Source organism: Galeopterus variegatus, unplaced genomic scaffold, assembly GCF_000696425.1.
Source record: "Galeopterus variegatus unplaced genomic scaffold, G_variegatus-3.0.2 Scaffold7849, whole genome shotgun sequence".
In the NCBI taxonomy this organism is placed as follows: Eukaryota; Metazoa; Chordata; class Mammalia; order Dermoptera; family Cynocephalidae; genus Galeopterus; species Galeopterus variegatus.
In genome coordinates, this window is record NW_007733960.1 from 10,190 (window position 1) to 34,589 (window position 24,400).

The 24,400-nt window shown below is 42.2% G+C and overlaps 1 protein-coding gene and 1 pseudogene across 1 annotated transcript in view; both read right to left on the bottom strand.

Moving 5' to 3' along the window:
- The window catches only part of LOC103607922 (SAM and SH3 domain-containing protein 1-like), a 90,922-nt gene that overhangs the window by 3,679 nt on the left and 62,843 nt on the right, over positions 1-24,400 (bottom strand). The window contains exons 4-6 of the mRNA XM_008592379.1: positions 8,821-8,861; positions 6,512-6,598; positions 4,154-4,266 (exon numbers count right to left, since the gene is read on the bottom strand). Coding sequence (XP_008590601.1) covers positions 4,154-4,266; positions 6,512-6,598; positions 8,821-8,861 — 241 coding nt within the window. The remainder of the gene's footprint in view (positions 1-4,153; positions 4,267-6,511; positions 6,599-8,820; positions 8,862-24,400) is intronic.
- On the bottom strand, positions 1,069-3,248 carry LOC103607921 (annotated as a pseudogene).

Sequence of the window (24,400 nt, forward strand, 5' to 3'; positions counted from 1 at the left end):
CTTCCAGACCCCCCCACTCCCTGTGGGATCAGGCTGAGCCTAGACTTCTACAGACACCATATGTCTGTCCAGTTTCTTCCTCTGCCCTCCTGTTTCCCTCTCACACTTAGAGATTTCTCTTGAAAGCCTCCATTCAATAAGCCACTTGCACAATTCCCATCTCAGGCTCTGCTTTGAGGAAACCTTACAGAAGACACCTAGCATTAATTGAAGTTCACAGTGCTAAAGCATCAGCAACAATGACAAACATTAAGTGTTGTGTTTTGTTTTGTTTTGTTTTCACTCTCCTAAGGACTTTACTTAGGATTTATGGAACCAGACATGTACCTCTCAGATGGATAGATATATGATATTTGGTAATTAGATCACATTACATGAGCAGTCTTTAGTATTAATCATTACATATTTTTAAGAATATATGAGTATTAAGTCATGGTCATAGATCTCTCTCATTTTCTAGACAATGCTTCCAGTTGAAATTTCAAAGGACATATTTTTCTACAACATAGTTCCATCACTGCCATGTATCAATAAGCCTAAACAATTAGTACTCTCTTTTATCCAAGGCTTTAAATATGAGTTTATTCCTTACCCTCTTATCCTCACCCACCCACTCACACAAAATTACCCAGGCAAATGAGTAACCTATACCTTCCAGGTATCTCACTGGGCTTTCTGCACCTCGCAAAACTTGTACAAGATTTGAATACCCTGAACTTACTTGCCAAGAGCTATTCTCTTAAAATTAGTACCTGGCAACTGTGTTATTTAGAATCTGGTGATTACCTAGATCCCCCTAAACAATTGTTTTACTAATGAGCTTGACTCCCTTACAGCCTACATTCTAAGTATCTATCATAAAACTATTTAAAAATGTTTGAAATGCCATTAGATTGGATGAAACCGTTCAGTTAACAAAATATAAAAATCATAAGATAAGCTGGCTATCTTTTTAATTTTCATGCTCAAAGACAGTACACTGACAGCTGTTCTGTAAACCTGAAATTCTCTTCAAGTGTTTTTGCAGCTTACAGTGATGTTTCACTTATCAATTCTTTACAGCCTTTTTCATTTTGATCTTCATTTGTATTGGTTAACTGGGTATTCGGGAGTATGAATCATGGTTGTATAACGTATAGTGGAAAAACATTCATTAATGAGATCAAATTCCTATGAATGAAGCATAGTGGACCAAATTATCTTGATTTGAACACAGGCAATTTTTTTCCCAATACAATGATGCCCAGCTCCAAATGGCAGGTAGGCAAACTTATTTCCTGATGGATTGTCCTGTAATCATAGATCAGAATTCAGATCCAGATGTCCTACCCATGAGTCTTTAAATCTTTAATTGACAGTGAGAGACAGACCCACCTGATGTCCTGGAGGAATGTTATACTCTGTCACAGTGTGAGGAATTTGGGCCATTCTCATCATGGTGATTACAGATGGTCTCAGTCTTAATGCTTCTTTTATACAACAATCAAGTCCATTTAAATACCTGAGTTGGTTGTAAGTTGAAGAAGTCCAGTCCTCTCTGCAGACTGTTTTCTGTTCTAAATGCCATTTTCCTTGAAGTGCTTTGTGTCTGGCTAAAAAGCAGTCCACCCAGGACCTAGCTGAGGATGCACACTACGCTGAGAAGAGCAGCCCCAGAAGCATCTCTGTTACTTCATCACCTGTCAAAGGGCGCCCATCCTTGTAAGTAGAATCTAGTAAAGTTTGGAGACTGTCACCAATTTTTTCTTCTATTTGCATTTCTGGATTGCCTGATAGACAACATTCTTGACCTCTCGATGAGCTCTGTGGCTATGTCTGAAACTAGGCAAAGGCCGCCAACCAGGAAGCAGCCAGGCTGCACGACTGAGACCTCCATCCAAATCTGCATACAAGCTGTGCCACCTTCTCACTGAATTGACCTCTGATGTCCTTTCCATGTAAACAATGGCTAGATGTCAAAATTATGAGCTCAGGAAGAGCTTCAAACTATTTTTTTTCCCACTTCTTCCCCAACTTTTTAAGTATTCCTTTATTTCTTTTTCAGTTATAGAAAACATGCTGTCTAAGTGGACTATATTAAGGCCACTTATTAACATTCTCTCTTGCTCCAAGAAAACCAGATCGGGCACATCACATGCAACTTCCTTCCCAAACACAGGTGTTGTGAGAAGACCGTTGGCAACTTCTTCATTCAGATCTTCACTTTCACTAGTGCAGCAGCATCACTCCCAAGAATATAAGGCACTGTCCTGCTCACCATGGTAAAACTAAATACAGGCCCATACTTCTCATATGCATTTCCTAGGAATTCAATTCAACCTTTCCTACATGCTATGGCATGGCCAAGGAATGAGATTGGTGAGAAAATATATGGTGGACTTTTTGCCCCAGCCGGCAGCTAGGCCAGGTGGTCGACCGCATGGTGAAGCAGATGGACCAGGATGGGGATGAAGGTGCAGGTGACATGGGCAGAAGGTTGGCACATGTCACCTGCTCCATCACCTGCCCAAACATCAACCTGCTCCTCTGCAGTTAAGTCCAGGAACACCATTCCTGCCACTGCTGCCACTTCATTCTGGAAGTCTCTGAATCAAGAAATGGAAGCCAGCAGATGGGTGTCCCAGGGTGGTGCTGGCTCCCAGGTATCCTGCTAAACCCACTCCCAACCTCCGCCCCTCGTAAGTGCTTTTTTTTTTTTTTGCATGTTCTCTCATCATCAAATTAAACATTTTTGTTTTTAAACTATTGAAGCTTAGAGTGAGGTACATGAAAATAAACTGAGTATGCTTGTCACTGTTACAAGGTTTCAGACCTTTAAGAGTCCACTTAACGGTTGCTATGGGTTGAGTTTTTGTACTCTCCAAAACTGATGTTGAAATCTGGTTGCAGGGGACTGGCTGATCAACTTAATTGGTTAGAGCATGGTGCTGATAACACCAAGGTCTGGAGTTCAATCCCTGAACCAGCCAGCCACACACACAAAAAATAATAATAATAATAAGGAAAAGAAAAGTGGTTGCTATTTGTGGCAGTGTTAGGAGGTGGGGCTTTGAGTGGAATTAACACTGTTATAAAAGGACAAGATTGGTCCCCTTTTGCCTCCTGGCTCTTCCACCTTCTGTCAAGTGACCATCTAGTCTTCCTCCCCTCCAGAGCACACAGTGTGCAAGGCGCCATCCTGGGAGAAGAGAATAGCCTCACCAGCCACCAAACCTTCCAGGGGTCTCCTTGATGTTACACTTCCCCATGAGCCTATATATTTCTGTCCTTTACAAATTACCCAGTGTGTGGCATTCTGTTATGGCAGCGCAAAATGGATTAGGACATTGGTAAAGATGTAACTCATTCAATGGTTCCTTAGTGATATGAAGGTTTTCGCAGTTTCTAAACCTACCTATTTACAACCTGTCTGCACATTACTAAGCCAATTGTTCAAAGTGAAAATCGAAGAATCAGTCAGCTTATTGGTCAACAGCAAAGCAGGAGATTTCTTCATAATTTGCTGCTTCACTATCATAAATGCTACTCCAGTATTCTAAAGGTTACTTGGGCTTTTTTTAGTGACTAATTTAACTCAAAGAAAAATAAAAAAGAAGACAGTAAACTGCAATTATTATTTACTTAGATATGAGTAATTTTAAGATGTTTTTAAGTAAATTTAAGGTAGAGGAAGCAAATTTTGAGATATCTTTGAAGCTTAATCTTTAGGTTATTCAAAGTTTGGGTTGTGAGGAATCTCAGAGAACTGATGTTTATAATTTTTGTAATGAATTTCATTTAATTTGATCTTTATTTAATAATATTTTACCATTGATTACATTCTTATCAATCTTTTCAAATGGCTTATGAATTTTGCAATGGCTTTCATGGGGTCATTTTCCTCATTAAAGTGGTCTACAGATCAAAAATATCTGCCATTCATTCATTCATGCAGTCACTGAATATGGGAGCTTCACCCTACAAGGTGAAATGCTTGTATGGAGTAAACAGAATGAAATAAACATTTTATTTACATGGGTACCTAATGGCCACTAAAATATCAGCAAAACAATACTCTTAATATTATATTCTTATATCCTCTGATGCTCCCGAACATTTTTAAATGTAAGGAGGCCAAGTACTCACAAATACAAACAAGCACCTGCACTCTTACCCTGGCCAGTGCCTCCTCAATGGTGATCATCTTTTCTTTAACCATCATCATGAGCTGAATGCGTTCTTCATCACTCATTGTTATCTCACTTGCAACGTATCCAACGTCTTCTCCTGGAGATTGAGGACAAAGAACCACAGGAATGAAAACAAGAATGAATGCCAGCCCTGAAAGTGTCATTTCGGGCTGGGGAAGGACGTCACTCAGGGGCACCATCTACAATGTACATATATGTTACTGATGGAGCAACAGGGTAGCAGAAACGTGCTGCTTTTTAGGAAGCCAGTGAGCACATCTCATTGGGAAACAGGCTCCAAGAACGTGTGGATGTTACAATAGAAATCAATCCCTCAAAATGATCAGAGCTTTGGAGATGGAGCATCTGTCTAGTGGAGGAGTTTGGGAAGAAAGCTGACAGGCAGTTCCTCATTACAGGCAGGGCAGAGATGTCATTTAAACGCCAACTAGATCCAACAAGCATTCCACGGCTCCTCTGGCTGGGGGTTCTTCATTCTTCCTTTTGAAATACGCATGAGAAGAAAATATTTTTGCAGAGAAGTGGGAGCAAGCCCCTCAGTCACGACAGCGGAAAGGTCACACTGTCTAAGCCACAGCCTGGTAAAACCCTCCATTCCTGCTAAGCTATTTGGCCATTGTGGTTCCTCACAGGATAAGAGCAATAAATAAATCATGGAATGAAGCATGTTGAGCTCCCTGAAGGAAGGCACTGTACATGCCTATATCTGAAAGTATTACTGCCACCAATAGGTTTCCAAACTGTGAGGCAAAGTCAACTTCCAACTCAAAACTAAAGGCAGCCAGCACTGCAGAGGAAAAGAAAGCCCCCCCCTTACGTTCCTTCTAAAGTCTTTCCCTGCAAAGTGAACAGACTGCCATTGCCTCCCCTATGTGGGAGCATGCCGGCCAACAGGCAGCCTTTGCTCAGGCGTGGGGAAGGGTGTCTGTGACAGTGGGCTGTCCCTCGCAGACTGGGAAGACACCCCCCTTCCCGTCCATCACCCTTCTCCTCACACTGCACTAGCTTCTAGTGTCATTAGGATGCCTGCTGAGGGACAGAGTAATAGAGTCTGGCTGTTGACTTGTAGGAACCTGTTTCAGGGAGGGCCTACCTGGGAATTTATGTTTCCCTGTGTTTCCTGATCTTGTTTCCATTTATAATCAATCGGTCTAGAAATACCTCTCAGGTCCCCTTTGCCACTCATCTTCTTGTACAGGAAGAGTAATAGCATGTGCTGGGTGAGGACAGAAGCCTGCCAGTTTCATTCATTTACTATCTGTGTTGCCTTTAATAGCAGAAGAGGTGACGGGGAGTTGGTTGGGTTTTCAGAAACACCACGTGAGCTGGTGGCAAACTGCTGTCTTTCTCCCTGTCTCCTCTCTTTACCTCTCTTTCTCCTTAGCTTTCTTTCTAAGTAAGACTTCATCAGAATCCGAGGTTTATTTTGAATCATAAATGATCCTGGGTGTGTACCAAAAGGAAAAACTGGGAATGCTTAAGAATAGTTCCTTCAAAGCAAGACAACTTAAAAAAAGAACCACACTGAATGTCGCCAAGGAACCCAGGTGTCTCCCTGGCGTATGAGCTGTCCACGTCCATTTTTCTTTTATGAATAATTGGAGAGGCATTCTGTGCAGAGCAGGACACCAGGAGTTTGTAGAGGAAAACAGTGTCACTGGTGCCAACAAAAAATTCCCATTAATTGATAACCTTATTCAGCCAGACTGGAATCTGGAAGTGGTTGTGTTCCAGTTTCCTCTCTGAATGCTGGGGAAACATAAATTATGTAACTGGGCCGCCAAGGGAGGACATATTTACTTACTATATAAACAACAACAAAAGACACAGCCAAGAGCAGGGCAGACCCCTTTCACAAAGCGCCTGGGCAAATTCCCATGATGTCAGACCAAAAGAGAGTTTCCAGGGGCAACAACCCCATAACTGTCCCTGCCACAGAAGAGCATCAAAAGTTCAGAAGATTGCAGAGGCTCCAAGTAGGGGAGTGGACAGGAGGGTCCAAAACTAATGAAATGCTAAGACTTTCTGGACCCTTTTAGGTTAGATCTTGATGGGGAAAGAGGAAAGATCTTTTCGAGGTTGGTGTAACCGAGAAAACTAAAGATTTGGCCCTTGCTGTCAGAGCTCTGGAAAGTAAGGACGGCTAACTCTTCCCATGTTGTTGGGACAAGTACCGATAGGAATGTCAGGAAAGCTGAAACACTGTACGGATGCGCACAATGAGTTATGCTGACTTGCAGCATCCGCTGAGATCAGCAGCACAGGCTTCTTAACATTTTAGAGCTAAAAGGACCTACTGTCCGCCAGCTGCTATACGGTACCTTTTGAAGTGTGCCTCATTATTCCTTTCTGGTTCTTTCGAAAGTTCTGCCAGAAATGCTTATTTTTCTTCTTCCAATCTCCTTTTCCTTAAAAAAAAAAAGAAAGAAAGAAAGAAAGGGCACAAGCAATAAATTCATTAATAAAAAAAGTAGCTTCTTCCTTATAATTCAAAGCTTGGAAGAATACTTTGATTTCACAAAAAGAGTTTTTCTTTTCCAGTTGGTGAAAGACTGGGAAATGCCTACAAAGTTGTTTAAAAGAAATGCAAATTTCCTAGTAGCAAGAAATGGAGCAGTGGGGTGAAGATGAGAAATAAAGAAACATCAAAAAGGCAGGCAAAACGTGCATTCTTGTGTTGACTTTGATGTTTGTTTAACTGGGATGCCTAATTCTGCCTCGTCTTGTGGTATATTCGCCCCCTTTGGTCTTAGCCACAACTATTTCAGCTGCACCACAAATAGGATACTTTAAGAAGTAAAGTTTTGTTGTTATTTCTTTTGTTGATCTACCCTTGGTTTATTTCTGATACTCCAGATTTAATGGAGAGAACAGAATGGTGGTGACATCGTGTGCCCACTGGTCAACAAAGCTGGTTTCAGGGGTCTGCAGGGTGGCTGGCACCGCTTCTCTAGGCTGTGCAGTTGGCATGGGTCTAGCTATGGCGTGGGCGCAGCACGATTCCCACCTGTCTGGCATTTGTGCTACCTGGGGACCTACCTGTATCTTCCCCAGGACGCAATGACAAGAAAAACAGGTTGCAAATACTGCTGGGACATCTACTAGCTGAGTCTCCCTCTAATCTCCCATCTTCCTCAGACTATTTTGGGTGCTTTTCATATGAAAACAAACTCACTGCCACAGGTAGACATTTTAAATACTGGTAGGGGTCTGATCCCTTATACTAGGTAATTACCTTTTAAAAAGCAAAGGGAGAGGGCGAATGAGTACATCAATCTTTTATTCTTTAAAAATAAAAAGCAGCAGCAGTGACATCTGCCACTTGCTGGCGTGGCACACTCAAAGCAGCAGCTTCGGCACCACTTAGTGCCTGTCTGGTTGCTCCATGGCCACTGGAAATTGATGGGTTTCCACAGTCTAGACTGGTGGTGCCAAGCTATGCTTGTGGAAACCCCATCCACAGCACTCCCAGGCTAGAAAGGGCATCATTTTTCAAAACAGGATGTCCTCATTTAAGTTCTGACAACCCCCAGAGCCATGGGAATGAAACCAGAGCCCTTCAACCTGAGACGTTCTATGGACCCAGATCTTGACGTCAAGTTTCTAGGTGCCTGCTGCCTTCAGACTAAACTCTAAAGCAAGTATCAGCCATGAAGGGTTAAAGCAGACTGATTATTCCTAAATTCAATCTTTCTCTCAAATACATTATATGCAATTTGGGCATATAATGTATTTCTATAACTATAAGTTTTCTTTCTCCCAATTTAATGTTTCTGAAATGGAGATGCAGCCTAAATAAACAATAATAGCTAACATTTGTTCAGTACTTACTATCTAGTCACTTTGCTATCTGATGGTACATCTCACTTAATACTCACTCATACGATGTATTATTATTCCCATTAAGTACATGAGGAAACTGAAGTCTGGAGAGGCAAGTGACTAGCCCAGGGTCATAAGCATTGTTTTGGCAGAGTCATGATTCAAGTCCAAGCAGCCTGATTGGAGCACGATGCTCCTAATCACTTTTCCCCACCCATGCTTGGAATCAGATAGAAGAGCTGTTACTAAATCAAGACTGGATTTAATAATCAAGGACATATGAAATAGATAATGCCTTAATTGTGCATTATCATTGATCCAAAATTCCAAACTGAAGGATTTATTCTAAGGACATTATCAGAGACATAGACTGAAGAATTTTTATGACAGCATCATTTGTCTATGACAGAGAAAAAACTGGAAACAACCTAAATGTCCAGCAAAGAGATTGGTTAATTAAATTATGGCACATACAGTATGGCAGAGTATTGTGCAAACTTAAAAAATTTACTGTAAAGAATATTCAATCATGTGCAAACATGCTCATAACATATTCTATTGAAAAATTATATAAAATAGTATGGAGAATATGGTCCCAATTATGGTTTTAAAAAACCCACACACTAAAAAAAAAAGCAAAAACCCCACACAATAGGGAAAGAAAAAGGAGAAAAAAGTTGTACATCAAAATCTTAACAGTATTTATTTCTCGGTGTTCTTTGTGGTTTTTGTATTTTCACATTTAGGTTTTCTATAAATTATTAAAAGAAAATAATTAATCAGTTAAATCAAGAAAAATGGTACTGACCTACAGAACTGTCGTCTGAGTTTGATTTGTGAAGAGGGTTCCTAGAAAAGAAAAACAAATTGGATTACCAGAGATCCTTGCTTTTGTGGGAGAACTGGAAATCCTCCTAACTAGTTTGAGACCCAGCATCAATATTACTTAGCAGAGCCAGGGAAATATTTATAGGATATTTACCACTGGCCTTTTCTACTTGTCTCCTGGCTTCCTAGAAACAGATTCATGTGCCATGAGTCAACATTTATTAACGACTCACTCTAGCGTAACACCTGCATTAAATGAAGAAGACAGACTTCACTAGGGGATTGCTGAAGCTCCTTTCGTTTCTGTGAAGTACTAACTACAAGTTGCTACCATTGAGAAGTCTCTTGTGGAAGTGGAAAACAGAAAGAGAATAATAATGAAAATATAAACTCAGCACCACAAATGCCACCTGGTCAGCAGGTGAGTCAAGTGGCCACCTGTAGGTAAAATAAGAATGTGGTGGGAGAAGGGGAAGGAACCAAGCAACAGACTGGATGCCCCAAACAGACTGGGCAGCCAGTAAGGAGCTCTTCCAGCTGGTTGCTGCCAATTGGCAATCTTCCAGAGTTCAAACAGAAGCCAGAAATCTGCATTTTTATATGAGAGCTCCACATTTTTAAGTGATGGCAAATAATCCCATGTTTTTAGAAATGTGTGCAAATAAATCAACATGTCTGGGCAACTGATCTGGCCTCATACCCTACTCCCTACCCCCTGGCTGCCACTGTATGACTCCTGATACAGATGAACCCAAATAACCTTAAAAGTGTACACAGCCCCAAACCAGTTAATTAAGTATTTCTCTAGAAAATATCTGGACAAATTCCAACTTAAAGCAAGAAGGCAGGGAAACCAAAGTTAAAAACTGGTTGTCTCAAAAAGGAAAGAGTAAAGCTTGGAGGAAGGTCTTTCATTAGGTGGATCCAAAGCTCAAAGGGCAAGTTCAGTGTCCTCGGGCTCGCTGATGATGGAAACCAGAAAGAATGAACCTGCAACAGCACAGAAACACCCGAATCTTAGCTACAAGTTCACAGCCAAAAAGGAAGACAGAAGAGGTGTCTGGCAAAACACTCCTGAGCATCTGAATGCTTGAGACAGAGGTTGGGAGGTCAGATATAAGTTGCACTGAAAAAATTAGGGAAGAGAAGCAGAGCATCAGAAAAACCTAACAGTCGTTTTCTGCCTACCTTGCAGGTAAAAGGACCTGGAGAACTTAAGGTGACCAGAGAGGGGAGGGGGCTTTTCTCAGGTCCAGCCACCTTTAGTCTACCCTTGGCATAGCTGCACTGAGGCTGGCTGACCTCTGGTGCCACTTCAGAGCAGAAGGCCCAGGCCCTACAGGCACCATCCTCCTTCAAGTCTGAGAGGAGAACTCTTTGACTAGCATGGAAATCTGAAAGATCTCTGTGGTCAATTAGCGGAGAGTGGGCGCTAAGAACAGAAGCAGGAGGCACGGCTGCAGGCACGAGAGCTAGGCTGGAACTCTCGTTATGTTCCTCTACTGCTGAGCTGTGAACACAGAAATGTAAGGAAAATCTACCCTATCCTCAGACTGCACCTAACGTATCTAGGGTCCGTTCTCCTTCCTCCTATCCATGCGAAAATGAAAACACCTAAACATGTTACTTGAATGGCTTTTACGAGGTAGCCATTAAGAATTTTTAGATCATTTAGCCCAAATGTATTGAACAATATCACGAGTAAGAGACATGGAAAAATATGAAGCAGTGGGACTCACAGGTTAGGGAGGGAGATGGACACGAAGAAAGTAGTGTGTGGAGGAGGGAGGGGGAGGGGGAGGAAGGAGGAGGAAGGGGAGGAAGGAGGAGGAAGGGGAGGAGGGGAGGAGTAGGAGGAGGAGGAGATGCAACAATCTCAGGGCCACAGGGAAGGACGGGCAGAACAAAAAGGCAGCAGGGACAAGCAGTTGGCCAGTTCGCTGGGGATTACGGCAGGAAATCCTTCAAAGCGAAATCGCATCTAAGCTGTTTGGATTCTTAATTTTTTAAAAAAATTTTACTCCGTCGCATTTTGAACTCAGAGCCATGAGTCATGGTGACACGCATCCCTCCCCCTTCCTTCGGCTGGCCATGACCCACCGCAGGATGAAGCACGCAGGATGAAGCACGCTCTCGGCAGGTGACCACTTACAGCAGAGGAAGCCCCACAGGTATTTTTATACTCACTCTAAGGACTAAGAAAGTCTTGACCTAATTGCTGAGGACCAAATATGTCAAGCTTCCCTTGCTCTTCATAAAACTAGTTAACTATGTAATAAGGTGAAAAATACGTATGTGAACTTTTATTTTCTCTAAAAGAAATAGCTTCGTGGAAAAATGGTCTAAAGAAACAACACTTTTCTTTAGTCCTTTGCTGTTTTAGAACAATAAACCTTATCATGTTTCAAGGAATTCTACCAATCACTTAACCCAGATCCGACGTTTACAGGAAACTGTGGGCTGCAGAAATCAAGGTAGAGACCCCCAGTTCCACGGCTACTCGGAGGCCAAGAAGGGACCAGACCCAGGCCCCATCTTCTTTCCAGTACCAGCCTTACTTTTCTTCATCTGGATGAACTGTATATAAAATCACCTCAATTCTATCCTTGAAAAATTAAAAGGTTCATTTCTATTTTCCCAACCCATTTTTCATTCTTTCTGCCAATGGGAATGTTTAATATAGTAAAACTATGTCAAAGTTTACACTGCAGAAAAAAACTTCTCACTAATACACAGTTATGATAACACATGAAAGTGTTTTCCTCTCTAAAATGCTTCCTTGAAATGTTTTCATTATTTTTATCTATTTTCTTCAAATTACCACACATTTTGAATAGTCTTATCCTCGGGTTTAGATGTACCCTAGTCATTGCCTGCATTTCCATATTAAGCCAGCAGATGGCACTGTAGTTTCTTTATTCATCTTGCGAATGAGATTGTGTTTTTAAAATTTCACAAATTCACAATCTACATTCTGGACAAAGAATAACGAGCCAATGTTTCATAAGCGTGAGGCTCCCCAACTCATCAATTTGCAAAGGAGGAAAATGTCACCCTATGAATTTGGATGCAGTGAATTCTCCCTGCAAACAGAAGCTGGCAGAGCAGTGATGAAAAATGCCATCTTCTTTCTCCTTGAGACTGATTATAAAATTCATCCAGCAGAAGCAAAAATCAGTGATGTAACCAAATTCCAAATGTGGATGGCAGCAGGTGGAAGGGTCCATTTACTGATCTCCTGGTGGAAGAAATTAATGCTCAGAAAGTCAGCTCCTTGCATGCATCCTTCTCGCAGCCAGACGCTGCAGGCTTGAGAACGGCAGGTGCTGGAAGCAGATCTGTGGGCCCTTTACATCCATCACTTGCACTGTTCACAGGGGAGAAAGGACGGGAACTGCAGCATGGACTTCCGTGACTGGGAAGCAATAATTAACATTCTGTTGCATCTTGAAAATCTATGTAAATATTTGATGATCATCAAGTACTGCATTTAAAGTCTCAAGAACTGAACCTTAGCAAATACCTTTCCATCAAAAACTGCTTCTATCAGACCCCAAAAATGCTTAAGTGTAAACATTTTTCCTCAGGTTCCCTAAACTATTCCAGCTGTTCATGATGGCAAAATTCACAGAAGAAAATTTCTAAATTAAAAAACTTATTAATTAGATCAAAAAAACAACTGAAGGGACAACGCCTAGAACTTAACTAATGTCTTTCACCCTACCTCCATCTTTAACAAATTCTTGGTTAAATTGCTTTGTTTATTCATTCTCATTCACTCTTTCTTTCCTCCGATGAATATTATTTATGCATCTCCCAGTACGAGCCAGGCATCCTCTGAGGCACTGAGAACACCGCAGTAAACAAGACAGGTGGGACTCCTGTCACCCTGGAGCAGGGATGGGGGAGAGAGGCAGGGTCGGGACTGCAGAGTCGAGCAGCAGGGAGTGTTCTAGATGGCATGGGCAGAGAAGGCCTCTCAGAAAAGATGACAGTTGGGCAGGGACCTAAATGATGGGTGGGACATGACGTTCACTCCCTGAAATGGGGAAGCCTGGGTGGGGTAGGGGAGAAAACCAAGAGGTATAGTTTGGACATGATAAGTTTGAGGTGCTTATTAAACATCCCTGTGGAAATATTAAGGAAACAGTTGGATATGTGAGTCCAGAGCTGTAGGTAAAAATCTGGAAGTCACTTGCATATTTAAAGTGATGAGACCAACTGAATACAATAAAGAGAAGCATTTATGAAGACGGAATTCTGGGACAATCTGGTGTTTAGAGATCACACAGATAAGGTGAGGCCAAGGCGATCAGCCTTGGAAAGAGTGGTCAGCAGGGAAAAGGAAAACCAGGACAGCATGCTTTACCTCTTCTGGCTAGAATGATATTAAACTTGGTTTTAAAAATTACGTTGCTGCCTCAAACACCACAGAGTAAATTCTAGATTGCTAAATTTTCTCTTCTATTAAGTCTTAGTGCTTTGCAGCAGAGATCCTCATAAGACCATAGAGTAGAAGGAGGAGCAAACACAGGTCAAAATGAAATTCTTTACAGGTGTATAGAATTCCACCTCTTTTTATTCTCTTTTCGGCAGCTGGCCAGTATGGGGATCAGAACCCTTGACCTTGGTGTTATCAGCAACACGCTCTACTGAGTGAGCAAAGCGGCCAGCCCTAGCATTCCACCTCCTACACACAATCACAGAGTAGGATTATCACTGAGACGGGAGAGTCATGACTTGTCTGAGGTCACAAAATTCATATTCTATCCACTTTACATGACACCTCTTTTCTATTATTTAAGGGAGAGACTGAAAAGGGACACCATTATATAATTGCCCCACTCTTGGGTAAATTACTAGCATGATACTCAGAAGAACTTCTGAAGATAGAACATTTTCAACACCAAATCTGAACATGGTCTCTGGTATTTATTAGAACTGAGTATTTCAAGAATACTTTCTAGGAGTTTGTTATATTGCTATTGTGTGATCCTTCTGTCTGCTTGTAGAAGAAAAAGAGGCCAAAGAATATGGCCCAAACTCATTTTTCTTCTTATGTCTATTTATACACAAGTGGTACATCAAGGCAAGGACAACTCTATCTCATTTTTACACACTGAGCCTGGCACACTAGAAAAGTGCAATGTGTGCCCAGCTATAAAGAAATTCCCAAAATAGACTTCACATTTTGGCTTTGATGGGCTATCCAGAAACTTCATTATAACCAAAAAAGTGGGGGGAGAGAAAAACGGTTATAACCCAATTCCTAAGATAGAAACATATGTTATATGTTACTAGAAAGCCTGTACTTAAAAGATTTTTAAGGTTCCTTAATCTTGAGCCTCAGGAAATAAACTTCTCCATTAGTGTATTTCCTGCTGAATTTTGAATCAAGGCTTTTTGCTATGTCTAGGTCTTTTCCTGCATCCTAGGCCTGCCAAGACAGTCCCCAAAGCCAATAGCCTTTTCCTCAAGATGTAAAAAAAGGACTGATGTATCTGTGCTATTTAATTGTACATGTACAGAGGGAGGTGAGAGAAGGTAACAAGGTTGAGGGGCTTATAAGTAGTTAATATTTTCTTTATGTCCTATTTAAGTATGATTAACTATGAATATTTATATTTTGCTTATTTAGTGACAAATCATTTTATGTAAAATAGGTAATTCCTTAGTTCATTATTTCTTATTATTCTTTGGGTTTAAAAAAGTGTTTTTATCATGCAAACTTATCTCCTCTATTTTGTTTTGCTTTTATTATTTTTTAACTAATTCATAATTGTACATATCTATAGGGTGCAGTGTGACATTTTGATACATATATATGTGTTCCCCTATTTAACAGAAATAAATATAAAACGAAATTCACTTCATACCATCAACTGCTTGCCATAAAAATTCAAGGGTCACCCTTCCCTAGCCATGGGGCCAGAACTTGGCAGGGTGAGGCAGGACAGATCCCAAGCACCCAAGCTATAGGAGGTGATCTTGCTCGGGGTTGGGCAGGTGCGGGGAGCACATGTCTCCTTTGTTATGTACCCTACACCTCTCCTGCTTTACCTCTAGATCTGGCAATCCACGGCCAATAGCTTCTGGGTTTCATGTACATTACATCATTTAGCTTGCAAATTCACTGGCTTAGGCCAACAGTCATTCTATTGCCAAAATGTTATTACAACTCCATGAATATTTAGGATCAATGACGACATTGATGGCATTTTGTCAACCGGTCAAAAAATACCCCATACAGGCTTTTTCTTTCATTTCATGGTCTAGTCCCAGCCTGTACTTTCTGGCTTTTTGTTATAAGGTCACCTTCATAAATGATCAAGGCAGATGTCTACAGTACCAAATCCAAGGATACAGGCTAAGAGCTCACACACTCAGGAGTCGGGCAGACCTGGGAGTAAATGACAGCACTGCCACAAGTCTAAGCCTTGATTGCCTTTTTATGTGAAGTAGTGATGATAAAAACAGTGTCTAACTTAACGCATTGTTAGGAGTATGTGAGATAGTGAATGAAAAAAGCTTAGCACAGTGCCTGGCACTTGGTAAGTTCCAAACAAATGTTACTTCCTATAACTAATCACAGGAGTAGCCCCAGACAGATAAATATTCTTAGTCCTCTCCACAGGATTCAGCATCCTCGTTCTGCCGCGCATCACCACTACACATCTCCTATTCTAGATCCCAACAGATTCCAAGTCGCTAGCTTCCTCCTTTTTAATTTCTTTTAAACATTAACTTCTCTCAAATAAGAAAGACAAAAATGATGCGATCATTTCAATTGACACAGAAAAGGTATTTGACAAAATTCAACCTTCCTTCATAAAAAAAACTCTTAACAAATGAGGTATTGAACGTATGTGTCTCAATACCATCAAGGCCAAGTATGACAAACCCACAGCTAACATTATACTGAGTCAGGAAAAGCTTTCCCTCCTAGACCAGAAATAAGACAAAGATGCCCACTTTCACCACTTCTATTCAATGTAGTACTGCAAGTCCTAGCCAGAGCAATTAGACAAGAACAAGAAATAAAAGGCATCGAAATTGGTAAGGAGGAAGTCAAACTGTTTGTCCCTGTTTGCAGACAACATGTTCTTATATATAGAAAACCCTAAAGACTCTACCAAAAAACTGTTAAGACTAATAAACAAACTCAGTAAAGTTGTAGGATACAAAATCAACATATGAAATTTAGTAGCAATTCCTTTTACAATAACTACAAAAAATATAAGATAGCTATGAATAAACTTAAACAAGGAGGTGAAAAACCTCTACAAGGAAAATCATAAAACTTTGAAGAAATTAAAGAGGACATAAATAAATGGAAAATTGTCCCATGTACATGGATTGGGAGAAATAATATTGTTAAAATGGCTATCCTGTGCAAAGTGATCTACAAGTTTAATGCAATCCCTATCAAAATACCAATGACATTCTTCACTGAAATAGGAAAACAATCCCAAAATTCATATGGGACCAAAAAAAGACCCTGAATGGCCAAAAAAATCCTGAGAAAAATGAACAAAACTGGGGGCATCATACTACCTGGCTTCAAATTATGGTACAAAGCTACTGTCACCAAAACTGCATGGTACTGGCACAAAAACAGACACATAGACCAATGGAACAGAATAGAGAGCACAGAGATAAATTCACACACCTACAGCCAACTGATCTTTGACAAAGGTGCCAAGAACACATACTGGCAGGGGGAAGTCTCTTCAGTAAATAGCACTGGGAAAACTGAATATTCACATGCAGAAGAATGAGACTAGACCCCTACCTCTCACCATATACAAAAATCAACTCAAAATGGACTAAAGATTTAAATGTAAAGCCCAAAACTATGAAACTACCAGAAGAAAACAGGGGAAATGATCCATGACATGGCATTGGGCAAGGATTTTTTAAGTAAGACTTTGGAAGCACAATCAATTTTTTTTAAAAAGTTGATATTATAGAAACAGAGAGTAGAACAGTGCTTACTAGAAGCTGGGGAGGGGAGAAGGGAAAGGAAAATAGGGAAAGGCTGGTCAACAGGTACAAAATTACAATTAGATAGGAGGAATAAGTTCTGGTATTCTATTGCACGGTAAGGTGAATATGGGTAACAGTTAAGTACTGTGTATTACACAAGAGAGGCTTTTGAATTTTGGCCACAAAGAAATGTTAAATGCATGAGGTGATGGTTATGTTAAGTACTCTGACCAAATCGTTACACAACATATGTATGTATCAGAACTCAGATCTTGCCCCATAAGCAAGTACAATTACAATGTGTCAATTAAAATAGACTTCGAAAAAAGATGTCTTATTCAGAAAAATAAAGGAAAAAGACACAGCCGATTTAGATACGCAACTTTAGTTCTAATGATGATTACCTTCGTTATCCTTTAATCTCCTGCTAATTAGACAAGGAAATTCCAGGTATCTAAACATGCTCTTTCCTGTTGCCAATCAAGCCTATCTCCTTTAGTTTTGTACTTGGTGGAGTTCATGGGCAGCTGACTGCTATCTAGACATGAATGTCTCAAATGTTGTCATATGGCCCATTACCTAGAAAGTGTCACAGCACAATAGATGGCTCAGAATGTGAACTCTGGAGCCCAAATGCCAGTGTTCAGCGCCAAGTTCTACCACTTACTAATTAGTAACTCTGGGCAAGTTACCTAGTCCCACTGAATCCCAGTTTCCTGCTATGCAAAATAGAGACAATAATACAAGGAAATTCAAAAAATTCATGGAAAAATAAAATTAAAAGATAATATGAATCTTTCTGTGAACTTTTTGAATACCCCTCATGTTGCCTATCCCACCAGTCTTCCAGAGTTTTCAGTGCATCATGATTTGTGCTGCAGTTAAAACATGCCTGCACATGCTAAGCACTAAAAAATACAACTAAATTTAAACCACTAGCTATTATTCCTGGCCTGTTCATTCCACCAGCTCAACCTATGAGTCAAGTCTCTCTTAGTCCTCTTGAAAATGTACTTCAGTTTCTCCACATGCAAGGGGTTGGTTCTCTGGCATCGCAGGGCGGGCTGACAAGCTCTCCAGTCCAAGAACAGGGCAGCCACCCTGCAGAATCTGAAAATCGTTCACAAAGGTGCATTGAAAGAGATTTGTGTCCTTTCATTCACCAACTAGTGACTTGAACTGAAAGCTAATAATGCAGTTCGCTGGGAAAAAAATTAAGAGTTTCATGTCTGAAAAGCAGCCAAGTGCTATCTCTGCACAGTGGAGGACCAGCACCTGGTTGTGTCCAGGCCACAATCCCATGGAAGCCAAGACTATACGGTGCACAAGTGCAGGACTGAACATGCCTAGGGATGCGGGCTCGGGGCAGGTGAATCAAATATGGGGTAAGGAAAGTCATTCTGCAAGGTTTTTAAAAACCACTCTGTGGGTCTTCACTTTTGCATCTGGGACAGGTTCTTTGTTTGTGGCCTCAGAGTCTGAGCTGCCTAAGAAGTTGATGTAAAATTGCTGAATTGATGCCAGCTTTTGTGGAGTATACTATAAAAGCAAATGTACTTCACAGGGCCCAGTTTCCAAAACCCCGCAGTTTCAGGTTTAGCCTAACTTCTTAAAACTACATATAGAAATGTTAACCTTGCAAAAGACAGGAAACTTTCCTCAGGCTAGGGTCTCTGATGTGGTTGGAGAGTTATGGCACAGCAAGGTTGCTGGCTCAAGGACACACAAGTTACTGGTTGATATGTAAAGACACTGGGAAATTGCTGTAGGGAAAAACAGTGTTTGCTAAGATCAAGCTTTTGTTGGGGGATCGACTTAACCTTTTGCAAATTGCATTATGGAATGTCACCTTGCTTGTTACCAGCCTTTATTGTTAAACTATAATTGGTCATAACCCCACCTATGTTCTTTTCCTGTAACTTCCTGGTCTGGAGAATAAATGTGGGGTGAGAACCCCAATTCATGCTTAATTTCCCAAATGGAAGGAATGCCTCTCTCTCGAGGATTCTGAGAGATTAACCCCTTCGGGGCTTCTCACTGCTCAGAAGAAATGGGCTTTGAGTAATCCTTTGCAGCTCCATCACCCAGGAGAAAAGGGGTGACAAATCTGTGGGAGGCAAAGCAACAAGCTTTGATGTTGCTAACTCTACTATAGTAACAGCATATTACTGTTACTATAGTAGTTACAACTGAGAAGTTATAAATGCCTTCCCATTTCCTTCAAATGTAGTAACTAATCTTCAGAATACCCCCATGACATGCTAGAAGGCACATAATACTTTTTGAGTAAGGTTATATAAAAAGGAATTAGTAACTGATCAGTCTCATATTTGTATAAAAACAATCAATGCTGATTCACTGTTTGGTTGGAGGAGATAATGAAGCTCTATGCAGATCGATGGGGAAACAGGACACCACAATCCACATCTTCCAGGAGTTTACAATTAATTGGTAGATTTTACTGACACTTTGAAAGATAAAAACAGTGGAGGCAGTGGCCATTTCAATATCCATTCTCATCTTCTGTCTTACTTACAGAACCCTGATTTTGTTTGGGGTGGCAGTGTACCCTGTTAAAATATTCACCTCCCCAGACTCTCCCTGCAATTAGCAGAGGCCAGCTGTCAGGGTCTGGCAGAGAAGAAATACTAGAACTTTATTACAGAGAGGTGTTTCTAAGAAAACGAGTGTTTCCCTGGTGAAGAGGACTGACTTGGTACACCCGACTTCTCTCTTTGCTCTTCTTTGCGTCCTGCCTGAACATGGGCACAGTGCTCTAGCTGTCATCATGTTATCAGAAGGAAGGAAGTCACATACTAAGAGTGGTAGAGTAGGAGAGGCAACAATTCCTTGAGCAGCTGCCTTGAGCCCTGGAATACCCACTTCAGACTCCCTGCTATATGAGAATATGCTCCATTTGTCTCAGCAGTGAAGTCAGATACCAGTTACTGAATACAATCCTAGCAGATTCAGTGGTTAAGAAAAGAAAACGATTAACTTCTACAAAGCATTGGTGTAGTTTATCTAGCACATTTATATATCTCATCATATTTCAGGATCACAAAGACCCTGAAAAGAACTTGCTCCATGGTACAGATGAAGAGACTGAAGTCCAGAGTGTTACTATGTAAGTGATTCGTCCAAGGTCCCACAACTTGTTATTGTAAGCCACAGAGCTAGGGCTTAAACTCAGCTCTTTGGGTGCCCAACGCAAATGTTTTTCCCGTTAAAACTGGAGCTGCAGGAAGACAGGGCCTCTCCAGTCTTACACTGTATTCACAGTGCCAGGTACAGCACTGTGAGCCCAAAGTCAAAACAGTGTGCATTTTCTCTAATTACTGCTATCAAAAGTGCAATTTAAGTTTGCAACTTGGCCGCTGGAGTTTGCAGCCCCTGACTTTGATGATTCCTGAACAGGCATACCAACTAAGGTATTAAAAAAAAAGGAAAGGGCTCTGCGCTTCTCCTGCTATTCATTCTTGTTTTGTTGTAACCAGTAAAAACTAATTTATTCATTTTATGGCCTCAATGTGAATTTTAAATTTTATCTAGGTCTTTATATCTTAAGAATTACTACATATTGTCAACAGCAAAATGCAATAAAATAAAACAAACCAGAGTTGGCTGTAGCACATTATTTTCACCACAAAGCTAGTTTTTATCAAATGAGAAAAAAATTATAAATAACTTCATGTGAGCTTAAGCAGTCTACTAAAATAAAAAAACAAACAAACCTTTGTTTACATTTTGTAATGGCTACTACTTATTCTGTAAATGGAGCAGAGATTCCTTCCCCCTATTTCCACTTTAAAACTTTCTGCATCTTTGTAATAAATATCTGGTCCAAGAAAGGCTCCTCTGCAAGGACACATGGCTGAGGCCTGGGGCTTGGGGCCTGGGGCTGGCTGAGGGACAGGGAGCTTCCATGTGCTCAAGGCTGGCTATCAGCAATAGAGACAGGCTGGCTCAAGAATCGGCATGAAAGTGACTGCCAGTACAACTGGGGACAGGGTGAATGTGGGAAAAAATTCTTACCAGATTTGCACGAACCTACAAGGCCAGGATGCAAAGGGTCCTGCTTACTAGCCTTGACCTCAGGCTGGGGAAGGAGATGGAGATGGAAGTTAAAGAGGCTCCATTCAATTAGCTCCTCCTTCCATTTCCATGGCAACGGCTCTAGAAGCGGGTCAGAATCTCAGTGCAAGTAAACAGGGGCTCTCATTCACCGTCGCCCAAGCTGCCCAAGCCTCGCCAGCCACAAGGGCCGCTGTGCAGTCTGGGCCCAGAGGCTGAGCCTTTCTTCTGTCAGCTGCTCCAAGGGTTGCCAGGGGGGTCGGTGAGGTGGCCTCTGAAGGCCGAGGTTGAGGGGGCTGCAGGTGGGAGGCACACTGACCAGCCACCCTCCAGGATGCTCCTGTGGGAGCCGCCTGCCTGGCCTGCTTCTCCAGCAGCAGCAAGAACCATGTGGCAGCCTTGATTGGGGTCCTCTCCCTGGTGACAACTACCATAACCACCTGAGCCTTTTTCTCCCCCTCTTTTAATTCCTTCAAACACAGCTGATGGAAATTTTGTCTACATCTTAAATACTATGAAAAGTGGCACTCAAGCTTTCCTATCTCTTCAGATTTCATTTTAAAATTCCCAAACATCTTCACTGTCACATCGTGCGCCCGCTACATTTGCACCCAATCAGAGGCCATGCTCCCTGTCCTCTATAATTCCACTGGCTGGTCACTTCAGATTTCATTTTAAAATTCCCAAACATCTTCACTGTCACATCGTGCGCCCACTACATTTGCACCCAATCAGAGGCCATGCTCCCTGTCCTCTATAATTCCACTGGCTGGTCACACTGTACCCTCTGACTGCTTCACATCCTTCCCCCTTCTGAGTCTGTGGCTTTAACCAAAGTGAGTGCCCGATCACCTGCTGGAGACAATTCGGATACCAGGAAGCTTTGCCAGGGTCACCATGACAATAAAACGATCTCCCAGCTGAACGCCCCAAATTCTACCCATGTTTGAGATGCAGAGGAGAAGCAGAGAGCTTAAATATGACTGAAAAGACACTGGTTTGGGTAGTGATTCATAAAACCAAGCTGGCTGCTTAAGAGTCTCCTGGGTTCCACATTTGGAGAATCTAACTTACTAGGGGACTGAGGACCTGTCTTTTCCATAAGCTCTCCAGGTATTGCTGATGTGTAGATGTGCTTGGAACTAGAGTTTAGCCCAGAAGAGACTGGGGAACACATTCCCCAACCTTCCTTCCTTCCTTCTCCATTCCTGTCTTGAATCCTTCTACACCAACACCTCCAAATTAAAATAAGCAACACTGCAAGTGAGATTTTCAGAAAAGAATACAGAGCAACACAGAGCACATGGACAATACTCTTCAAGCATTATCCTAACAGTAAAGTTTTATTTAGATAAAGCTTTTAGATGAGAGGTTGGGGTCCAGGTTTAGTCTTGACCACCATGTATTCCTGGCATGAAGGATTCCTTAAGGATTTAATGAAGGAATTAGCCAGTGGATGAAAGAATTTATAAAGTGGAAGCAGAACAGGATCTCCTTTCTACCACTGGCCTCCTTGCCTCCTGCGAGGCTTTCAGTCCCCTGCCTCATGCTGACATCAGTCCTTCTAACACACAAGGCCCATCACTAGGCAGCTCATGAGCTGGTTCTGAAGGCCTACACTACATCATCGCTCAGAGGCTGTGCTCTTATTTCCTCTTTTTATTTTTCTTTGCCTGAGAAGTCCCCGAGTCATCCCTCAGGTGCTCACTACTTCAGGAGCCTGTGGTGGATCTGGAGTCTCACAATTTAGCTCAGGATTTAGCTTGGGATTACAATCCTGGAATTATCTTCCCTGCATTGTTCCAAGTTAACGAGGGCACACAGAAGTACAGCAGTAGCTGTTTTCTTTCTAGGCGAGGGTGGACATGATGCCCTGCTGTAGCTGAAACATGTCACACCGGTCCCCTGGGTCCTGGGTGGCATGGGTCAGCAGCTGGCCTGCAGTGCTCACATTCCTGCTGGGTCCCCTCCCCCAGGTTCTCTGAGTCCTGGGTCCTTGAGCATGTCAAGCTCCTGAGGAGGGATGCCAGTAACTCCTGCAGGTCCCTGCATCCTTAGAGCTGGAGGCTGGTGTGGAGGTGCTGAGAGACGGCATGGGTCTCAGCCCATCCAGGTGGGCTGCAGTTGGTCCTTGCTTTCCTCTCTTCACATGCATCCTCTCTGCCCTGGCTGCCCACCCTGCTGCCTGGAGTCTCCATCACCTGACTTAGAAGAAAGCTTCACCTAGGCTGTGTAATCAGTCCCCAAACGCTCAAAGTCAAAATCCCATTCTAAAATCCTTATTCTGTCCTGCCTGATCCTCTGCCCGACGCCTATCCCATCCTGTCCCCCTGTCCTAATGGTTTGCACATTGCATTCCAATCATCCTTTCATGTCTTCAGACTATAAGAGAACAGCTACCCCTCCTATCCTATGCATCTTTTCCAGAGCCCAGCCTATTTGTTCATACAGCAGAAACTGACAACTGTTTTTAAAATTAACCTTCATTAGCTGCCTAGCCCAACCCTGGTCTCTCCGATGTGCGTCAGTCTTCTAGCGTACCTGTAGTGGAGTATATGATAAGCCTGGCCCTCGTTGATAAACAGACCTGGATGTGAAACCCAGCTCTGCCTTGCCTGAGGTTTGTGATCTCTTCCAAATCCTAGTTTCTTTAACTGTAAAATGCCATTACATTATAGATTTGTTAGGAGAATTAATAAGATGCAGAGAGCACTCATAACTGCAGGTGTGAGTCTTCCCCCATTCCTGCCAGAATAGGAATGTTGTTTATTTACTTATACCCTCCCATCCTTACCCCAGCCCTGGCCCGATATTCTGTTCACACCTTATGCAGGAGACAGAATAAACAGCAGTACCTCCATACAGTAATCAACTCCTGACAGCAGCGCCTGTCCCCAACCATCCAGGAGTGTGCCCAGCCTTACAGGGAGGTTGCAGCCAGGCATGTGGCCTCAAGCTGTGGCTTGGTCGGCCAGAGGCTTGCTCACCAGACAGTGAAGGGCCACAGCATTTTCAGTTGGGAACAGCTGAGGTGGAGGATTCTGGCACAGCTGCTCCCACCCCCTACCCTGCATTCTGGAATGTTGAGCCCCTCAAATATGCTGCGCAATGGAGCATGCACACGTGTGCATACAGATCTGCGCTCACAATCACATACTTCAGCATGTGCTGTTGTGAGGGCTCTGTGACAATGGCTGTTGTTCCTAGCCTCCCCTTTTTGGGGCATCATAAAGGAAACAACTCGATGAGGGAAGGGCATATTTTAGTGACCGTGGCCATTGACAAGCTCTGTGTATGGCACCATGTGATGATACCGAGGCCAGACACCAGACACGCCACCTGTGCTGTGGGCAGCACTGCACATCCTAGCAGGGCCAGGGGGGACCCCACGGAATCTGAGCACCTAGCCTGTGCCAGGCACTGTGCTGGGGCTTTCACACAACCCCACCCTTGGAAAGAGCTGCTATTGTGTACATTTTATTGCTTAGGAACTTGAGGCT